A 9805-nucleotide genomic window follows, 5' to 3' on the forward strand; every position below is an offset into this window, starting at 1 on the left:
GCTTTAAAAGCTACATATAAAATCTTAAAAAAAATGTAATTATTTTAATTTATTACATTGCAACAAAAGTATAATACTATGGTAACCAATATATTAAATATTTTAATTTAAAATTTAACTAAATACTTAAACTTCTATTTATAATTTTCTAACATGTTGGAATAGATGATGATTAAATATAATGGGTCCTTTTCTATATGTAATTTCGTCATGCGTGTGCCAGTCATAGAATGAAAATTCAGGAAAGAAAAATTTTATCTCCCTCTCTGCTGATGTTACGGAATCTGAAAATAAATAATTTAAACTGTAATATACAATTCTTAATTTAATTCTAGACATAAACAATGAAAATAATCTTAACACAAAAGCACTCTAGAATAGCTACAGATAAATAAAACTTAAATTTATTTTTTTTACCATTATCTACTATAATAGCACAAGATATAAAGCCAATGTTACATATAAGACATTCACTGATTATAATAAATGGATAGTTAACAAGATATATATTTTATATTTACCAGAACCATGAGCAACATTTCTTGTGTCTGATATGCCAAACATGCCTCTTAAACAGTTCGGTTCTTCAAATTGTGCCTTATATACTTTTGTGGGACCAAGCATTTTCCTCCAAAGTTTGACTGCATTAGTATGACTTATAATATGCAAGTCAATACTACCACTAATAAAAAAAAAGATTATCTTAGAAGTTGTTAGTTTAATTTGGAATGCTACTTCATGAAGGTATTTTAAGATATATTTTATTATTTTAATAGTAATTGTGATCAGCTGTTATTATAAAATTTGGATTAGTAGTATAGGTATACAAAACCGGAATATTCATGAGGCAGTCACGTAGGCAACTGCCTAGGGACCCCACATCAACTAAGGACAGGAATATAGAATCATAATTGATTTAAACTATCCGATTATTTCATGTATTAGTGTTTTTAAGAAATTTGACTGCCTCCGTATATGTATTTATATATATACGTAATTTTTTTACGAATACAGTAGTGTATTGTAAACAATAACATCGAATACAAAATCGTATCATAGGTTATCTATTGCAATACCTGGTCATAAAGGTTACTAAACGATTAAAAAAGAACTTTTGAATATGTTCCTTATAGAAATCTTCTGCAGTTTCTTTTTCTAAGCATATTCTTCTCGTTTTTACGACGATAAAACTGTTTTTAATAACGTTTCTAATATATGAAAGAGCGACCGGATTCTTCACAGCGTGTGGCTTTATTATTGCCAATGATAATTGTAATTTCTGCATTTTAAGAAATTTTCCTTTAAATGTATATAATTATTAATTTTTCATTCATACTTTGTTAATAAATTATTTGAAATTCACGTAACTTTTATTTTAAGTTTGACAGTTAAGAAATGAGATTATGACATTCATCACTGACAACATTGATGGGAATAATTTCGTGCAAAATACATTGTCCGTATATTCTAATATAAAGGAATTATTAAAATATTGCTATAGTATTGTTTACTTTCAGCAACTAGTAATCTTCTTTTATATTTAATAGTACATTATATTAATTTAATAATACATAAATTCAGGCCATCATGGGGAGCTAGTAATTTAACGTATATTCTGTACCTGTAGTGCCTTACCCAGCGCTTGAGATAAATTATCTGTTCTCACGTCAAAAACATTAAAAAAATTGATGCCTAAAAGTCAAAACAATTCCCATTACGCGTGAGGTTCTAAATTAATATTTCAAATCCACATAAACTTAATCAAAATGCCGGAAATGGAAATAAAGAGGAAAGGAGAAGAATATTCTGTAGTACCAGCTAAAAAAACCCGTCATGAAATATCGGTAGTTGGAACAAGAGAAAAAGCGGTTGTTACTTCTACGGTAAGATAGTTAAAATAATTCTTAAAGTTGTTTTATCTTATAAGCGATGTTAGTAACCTCAGTAATGTTGGTTTTAGGTGCCAAGGACTTCAAATCTCTACGCGCCAATAATGTTACTAGAAGGACATCAAGGAGAGATATTCACAGCTAAATTTCATCCTGAAGGCAAACACTTAGCATCTGCAGGCTTCGACAGACAAATATGTAAGTATATTATTATAAAAACAAAAAAAGCCTTACAAAGTGAACCAGTTTTTTATATTATTTAATAATGTCAATAATTATATTGTAAACTCTTAGGTACTTCTTACAGTCAATATTTTCAATCACTTTCTAGTTCAAAGGACCTCTGAGCCATTATAATAAATGTAAATCTTAGATCCTATTTTTCACACTGTAAAACTGCTCTTTTGCTTTTTCCCATATGAAGCAGGAATATATGTGGATCCCGCTAGTGCATAGTGCATTCCTTTGTGCTGGTGTGACCCAGCACAAAGGAATTCAACAAAAAAACAAACATTGACTAAAAGTTCACTTAGTATCAAAGCCTAACAAATGCTAACCTTTCACATGCCGACAGTTAACTAATTTTCCACACTAATGAATAATATAAATATTTCAGACCTATGGAATGTCTATGGCCAATGTGATAATATCATGGTAATGAAAGGCCACACAGGCGCCATAATGGAGCTTTGTTTCTCCCCTGATGGTGCCCACATGTACACATGTGCCACAGACAATACAGTTGCCGTATGGGATGTACCAACTGGGACGAGGATTAAAAAGTTAAAAGGACATGCTAGTTTTGTGAACTCAGTCTCAGGTATGTACAGTATAGTAAAAATAGGTCACATCTAGTAACTTATCTTTTATAAAATCTTTTAAAAGATACTTAATAAGATTTTAGTCTGTCATTACAGTACTTGGTGCCAAGTAATTTATTGATTTACAATAACAATATTAATCATTAGTATTAATCAATTAATTTTCAAATATTTTAATATTAAAATTGAAGAGCTTGCATATAATTTATTCAGATTTAAAATAGTATAAAGTAAAACTTTTTTATACTATATTTGTTCGAAGTCTCTTAGTTTTCCACAAATGGTAGCAAGAATAAACTCAACTGTGTAACAAAAAAAGGATAAAAAGTAATCTACTTAGAAACTATAACATTATTTTTAATGCCTAACAGAAATTTCTAAACAAATATATATAAAAATTTTACCAGTATATGCAATATATAATATTAGTAAATCTTAACTAAATTTCATGCTATTTCTTTATATTAAAATAGATGTTTTATGAAATTTTAGGAGCAAGAAGAGGTCCAGAACTACTAGTGTCTGCTTCAGATGATAACACAATAAAATTATGGGATGCAAGAAAAAGAAACCCAATAGCATCATTTGACAGCTCATACCCTGTCACGTCTGTACTATTCAATGATACAGCTGAGAAAATTATATCCGCTGGCATTGATAATGTAATTAAAGTATGGGACATAAGAAATAATCAAATATCTTATAAAATTAAAGGACACACAGATACTGTTACCGGTAAGTGTATTGTTTGGCTAAAATTTAAATTGTATGCTGCTACCAGAATTTCTTATCTGCGTTGTTGATTTTGGTAATGGTAATATTATTATTATTATATTATTAGTGATATTTTAATAGTAAATAACATCATATAAACTCTAAAACTTATAGTCACTTTAAAAGTGTAATCGTTTATTTCGATTGTGTTCCTAGTTATGATCTGTTCTGTCTGATTAATAGATAACTTATTGTAATACTAGGAATGGCCCTGTCATATGATGGCTCTTATCTGCTATCAAATTCAATGGACAATACACTGAGGATATGGGATGTGAGACCATTTGCCCCATCTGAACGCTGTGTCAAATTGATGTCTGGACACCAGCACAACTTTGAGAAGAATCTACTAAGATGTGCCTGGTCTCCTGATGGATCAAAGGTAACTGCTAAACACAGAGCATGTATATTTATGTATGAAATGTCGAATATGAATATGTATTTCATATATTTTACTTATAGTAAGTAATATTGTAAAGTTAGAAGTAGAAATCATGTGATTTTAATTATATATTCTGTTAGTTTATGGTAAGTGTTGCTACTTTAACAAAACCTATGTATCAAATCAATTTATTAATTATTCGACCACAAATAATATTTTTTCTGTTAAGCAGTGTTTTTAATTATAATTTAGTGAACCAGTGCACAGGTACAGCTTTTCAGTACAGCATTGTCGATGAATCAAGTGGTTTATATGTATTAACTTATTATAAAACTGGAATATTTCCTTCTCCTTCTATATATTTAGTATGTATAATTCATATATATTTATCTACCCATATCACATTAACAGCCTGTAAATTTTCCACTGCTGGGCTAAAGTCTCTTCTCCCTTTGAGGAGAAGGTTTAGAGCACATTTCACTATGCTGCTCTAATGCAGATTGGTGGATATACATGTGGTAGAATTTCGTTGAAATTAGACACATGCACATTTCCTGACGATGTTTTCCTTCACCGCCGAGCACGAGATGAATCACAGATCATCACAGTTAAATCACAACACAAAAAAAATATAATTTTCAGGTTGCAGCAGGTTCATCAGACCGATTCCTGTACATCTGGGACACCACGTCACGTCGGGTGCTGTACAAACTGCCTGGTCACAACGGTTCAGTCAATGATGTCCATTTCCACCGATCTGAGCCGATTATGTTATCAGCTTCCAGTGACAAACAAATATATTTAGGAGAAATAGATAACTGAAATACATTTATAAATAAAGTTCTAATTTTTATTTTCTCATTTTACTCATAAAATAATTCTCCTTTTTTGTTCTGTACATATGAGGTCCTTGCATATGAAGTAGGCGTTTTGAACGGGAGGAATATAATGTCAATTTTTTTTGTACAATTTTTATCAATCAAAGTATGCACCATTGTTATCTGTGCACTTTTGCCATTCAGTCCCTTTACTAAAAAAAACATGAGGGCCAAGGATCAATAAACTTTTGGACTGCCGCATCGGAGTTCAATTCTTTGGATGTCGCAGATATTCCAATTGTAGCTCATCTAACTTAGTGGTTGTTATTTGTGTAGTGTGTGGTATGGCGTTGTCGGGAAGCAGCAGTGGCCTAGAGCGATTGACCTAATACTATGTGATAGAAATTTTATGACATTTTTTACTAGAGGACATTTGATTCACGGAGGCTTAGGCTAAACAGATTTTCGAAGGAAGTTTATAATATAATCTATGGCTTCCGCAGCGTTTATCGATAGTTGTGTAGTAGGGTTAAATTATTACCTTATAGTTTTAAGAAAACTCATGAAGTTGCTGTCTATGAGTAGTGTTGTGTGTATTCGTCGTGAATCCCTAATTAAAATATTCTTTATAAAAATAATAATGAGATATATTGAGATTTTATTGTGATAATTGAAAGTGGTTCGTTTGGAACGTCGACGAAACCCGTTATCGAAACTTTGGAAGAAAAATTAAAGTAATTTTGTGGCAGTGTTGTATTATAAATGAAGATATATTAGTCAAGGACCATTAGTAGTGCACAATATAACTGAGCTATTATCAAATTGCGTAGCATACGAAAATCTATGATTTGTTTATCTATATTCCTTCTTCGATTGGAATAGACTACAGTTGGTTTTATTATAATTTGTATAAACCATTTTGAATTAGTATAAGAAAAATTTATAGATTAAATTGTGAATTTAAAGTTACATTTAAAACTACTTGAGAACGCAGATTAAAATCTAAGGAAACTGTGTGTGTGTGAGTGTAGTAGTAAAATAGTTTTATTATTATCATTAACTTTTACTATATACTATTAAAATAAATAACACTTTAATGTAGCATCTATATACAGAGACTCTTAGGAGGAGGTAGCTCTGGAATGGATCCTAAAGTAAAATCTAAACTTTCAAAAGCTCCAAGGTCACTGCTTGATAAATCTTCTAAGTTACTATAAATGCCTTCGTCATTGTTGCTTTGATCAAATGCATTCCCGACCCCACCAAACACATTTGATGCTGGTTTCTCAGATATTTGAAAAATATTTTGTGCAGTATTGCCGAAAGGTGAACTCATTTGTTGATTAAATGGAGTGTTATGGTGCAAACTTTGGGCTGCACGGGCAAATACACTAGCTGCAGTATCTGTAGTCTGATTAAAAGTACTCCCGGTTTGTGCGGGACCAAATACGTTTTGAGTTGCTTGAGCAAATATTGATTTTGCTGCCTCCTGATTATGTGTTTGAAAAACATTTGTAGCTTGTACTGGTTGCCCGAAGGTACTCTGATTTGCTTGAGCAAATATTGATTTAGCTTGATTATTTTGAAAACCCACTGATGGATTCTGTGGTGGCCCCAATCTATTAAAAACTGATCCTCTTGATTGGGAATTTTGATCATAATTGGGCACAGTATTAAAAACTGAATTATTTTGAACGGCACTTCGGAATATTGATGATGCAGCACTGTTTGAGTTTCCTTGTCTCATGCTATTGTCAAACACTTCTTCATTTGGTCCGTCATTATGTGATTGTGATGCTGAAAAAAAAATTAAAATTCAATATTAAAAAATCTCAATCACTACTGATATTAAAAAGTAAATGAACAACATTTAACTTCAAAAATCACAACTCCCCTAAATGAATTAATCAACTATATTATAGCAGTAATCAGTATCTCTTAGATTGATGTAGGGATTGTTCATGTTCAGGAATTTAAGTTTTGGTGGAATAAATAAAACATAACATATATACATATGTATTTACATGAACCCTGAGAGCATTACACTCCTTTTTTGGGCAGTCTGGTAATAAGCAAATGTTTAATATTATTTAACCATTGTTTTATATATTAAATATGAATAGAAATTATTTAAATATATGTTCAGAGTGCAGTAAATCTTAATTTATTTATTTAATAATATATTAGGGTATTTTTTTCTTATATTTTGCATATATGTGTTTAAGTCAAAGCTATTCTGCCAAGACATTCCTTGGCAAACTTAAGTGCAAGAAACTTCTTTCAGGTATTCTACATCAAACTTTCATAATTACTTTGCCTATCTCACTCTCACTCTTACTTTACTTGGTGGTAGGGCTTTGTGCAAGCCCGTCTGGGTAGGTACCACCCACTCATCAGATATTCTACCACCAAATAACAGTACACTGTATTGTTGTGTTCCAGTTAGAAAGGTGAGTGAGCCAGAGTAATTACAGGCACAAGGAATATAAAATCTTAGTTCCCAAGGTTGGTGGCGCATAGGTGATGTAAGGAATGGTTAATATTTGTTACAGCGCCTTTGTCTATGGGCGGTGGTGACCACTTACCATCAGGTGGCCCATATGTTCGTCCGCCAAACAATGCCATAAAAAAAATTCTTACTCTTCAACTCACCTCGATAAGAATATTTACTGCCGTAAATATGATCAAATCTACAACTCTGCCCATAACGGCAGTATCCTTGTTGAAAAAATTTACAAACAACCATTTTTAGATATATTTAAGTAGAAGAATATCAGTGCTCAATTCAAATTTATCACTAAAATTAAATGATCGAGATATTCCTTATCCTTAAAGTCGCTTCCTGCTAAAATTACTTCATTATTATTTTGGACTAAATTATACAATATGTCAATGTAAATAAAATTTAAAAGTAATCAATAAATTCTTTGGTTATAATTTAACAGCAGCATAATGAACTAAGAATTGTTATTTGAACTATCCTGAACGTGAATCGTCTATCAAGTATGAACTTTAAACTTTTAAGGTACCGGTATCAACTTTTGGCAATTCACAATACACACAATTATATTTGTCAATGTCATTTAAGAATATACCGGTTTTAGTGTAATTTGTTTTTTTTAAATTGAACTTTTTAACTGTACAAAAATTGATATTACTAAAGTCTATACTCTTACTCTGTCCAATCTCTCCCTGATATTCACTTTTTGAATTACCTTAAAACGTAGCTGTTACGAATTGCGTAAATTTAAGTTTAAAATGCGTGTTAAAAAACTAATGTAACTGTCTAATCTTTTTCGACTGTTTTTTTTATGACTTACATTCATTTAATAAATGTATTATTTTTTTAAACATGATAATTGTCATGCTTTTACAAATATTTACATTCTATGGCATTCAGTGATTGACTGAATGTATTAGCGACAAATGAATTAACCGATATCAATCGTTTTATACATAGATGAATCATTCAAGAAAAATCTTTTAAATCTACTCAAATATAAATGAAATACATAAATTAAATTAACCTTAATCCTACATATAGTTTGAAAGGATAATTCAAATATTTTAAATAATGGATTTTGTGTATAATTATATTATTTAAATAAACTTTTAAAATAACCTTACAATCATTATATTAGAATAAACATTTTAATAAAGTACCTACGGTAGGGTAGGTAGGTACCTACCCTACGCTCCGAATATAGATTCTACGGAGAAGAACCGACTACAAACTCAGTAGTTTCTGTTTTTCAACCAGTGTTGCCAACCCTATTGTTTTATCAGTAGATTTACGGTTTTTAACATGACAACACTATTTTCTGTTTTAGTACGATTTTCTACTGTTTTTTTGAGTTTATGCCTGTATCCGAATTTTATAGACTCGACGCGCGGTCTGGCTGGGGTATTCCCGTTTTTTGATGAATGAATGATGAGATGATGAATGAATAGTTGTCTATTGAATATCGATAGTTTTTCGTCTTGGTTTTTCGATTAGGTAAAAGTTTAAACCAGTTTTTTGAAGGAAAGTTAGATAAACAGGTTACTCACCGATTAAGCGAACAAGTTATTTTTTAATATTGAATCGGATTCCGACAAAACTCCTCCTAGGAAGAAATCTTTAAAGTATGAACAAAAGTTTATTGATTCGTGGTTACAAGATGAAAAGTTCAAAGGCTGGCTAAAGAAAAGTGCTAAAGGTAACAAGTATTTCTGTTCAGCTTGTAATTGTGATAGAAAATGCGGGATTCATGAGTTACTACGCCACAAAAGCTCTAAAAAACACGTCAATACTTGCAAAATGTTAGTAAAACAACCAACAATAACATCAATGTTATCTTCGAGCTCACGAAATCCAAAACAAGCTGCAAAAAAAGGTGAAATCAAGATGGCTTGTTTTATTGCAGAGCACAATCTTTCGTACAATGTAGTGTCCCATTTGACAAAATTAATACGCGCTGTCTGTCCAGATTCTAAAGTTGCAGAGGAACTGTCTGTGAGCAGAACTAAAAGCTAGTGCAATTATCGTTAATGTAACCGGAGAAACTGCGCAAAAAACCTGATAGAGAAATTAAGAGATAATAACTTTTCTTTGCTTGTGGATGAAAGTACGGACAAATCTACAATTAAACATTAGGCGTTGATTGTAAGAACAGTGGACGATAATTTTCAAGTTGAAGATCGATTTCTTACACTGATACCCTTTGAAGATGGAATAGCAACAGCGTTCCTTGGTAAAATAATAGAGTATATTACCGAGAAAAATATACCTTACAAAATCAATATGTTGGGCTATGCATTTGATGGTGCTAACGTTATGTTTGGTGTCAATCATTCTCTGATAACACTTTTAAAAAATGATATATATTTTTACGATAAAGTGATTATGCCATTCATTCAGCCTGTGTGCCTCGTATGCATGCGAAAAATTGCCAAGAGGTGTAGAAGACTTCTGTAGAGAAGTATTTAATCATATACAGAACTCTCCAAAACGTATAGGCGACTATAAAACATTTCTAGCGTTCGCAAACATTAAGCCACACAAGCTGCTTTACCCTAGCCAAACAAGATGGTTGTCACTCATTCAAGCTGTTAACAGGATTCTAGAACAATTGCCGGCCA

The 9805-nt window shown here is 31.3% G+C and overlaps 3 protein-coding genes across 3 annotated transcripts; 1 reads left to right on the forward strand and 2 right to left on the reverse strand.

Annotated features, from left to right (window-relative positions):
- Positions 1 to 24: 24 nt before the first annotated feature.
- On the reverse strand, positions 25 to 1374 carry LOC125069815 (nucleoside diphosphate kinase 6-like). Its single transcript, XM_047679395.1, has 3 exons — positions 1077 to 1374; positions 522 to 682; positions 25 to 284 (listed from the first exon to the last, which is right to left on the reverse strand). Exons 1-3 carry the CDS (start codon positions 1283 to 1285, stop codon positions 139 to 141), a joined length of 516 nt encoding a protein of 171 aa, XP_047535351.1. The 5' UTR covers positions 1286 to 1374; the 3' UTR covers positions 25 to 138.
- Positions 1375 to 1685: 311 nt separating this feature from the next.
- LOC125069835 (U5 small nuclear ribonucleoprotein 40 kDa protein) lies at positions 1686 to 4707 on the forward strand. The gene is made up of 6 exons (XM_047679426.1): positions 1686 to 1883; positions 1961 to 2087; positions 2506 to 2709; positions 3203 to 3445; positions 3688 to 3866; positions 4509 to 4707. Exons 1-6 carry the CDS (start codon positions 1767 to 1769, stop codon positions 4686 to 4688), a joined length of 1050 nt encoding a protein of 349 aa, XP_047535382.1. The 5' UTR covers positions 1686 to 1766; the 3' UTR covers positions 4689 to 4707.
- Positions 4708 to 5442: 735 nt separating this feature from the next.
- On the reverse strand, positions 5443 to 7859 carry LOC125069863 (nucleoporin NUP42-like). The gene is made up of 2 exons (XM_047679462.1): positions 7337 to 7859; positions 5443 to 6481 (listed from the first exon to the last, which is right to left on the reverse strand). Exons 1-2 carry the CDS (start codon positions 7428 to 7430, stop codon positions 5790 to 5792), a joined length of 786 nt encoding a protein of 261 aa, XP_047535418.1. The 5' UTR covers positions 7431 to 7859; the 3' UTR covers positions 5443 to 5789.
- Between the last annotated feature and the right edge of the window lie 1946 nt (positions 7860 to 9805).

The sequence above is a fragment of the Vanessa atalanta genome, chromosome 16 (genome assembly GCF_905147765.1).
Source record: "Vanessa atalanta chromosome 16, ilVanAtal1.2, whole genome shotgun sequence".
NCBI classification, from domain to species: Eukaryota; Metazoa; Arthropoda; class Insecta; order Lepidoptera; family Nymphalidae; genus Vanessa; species Vanessa atalanta.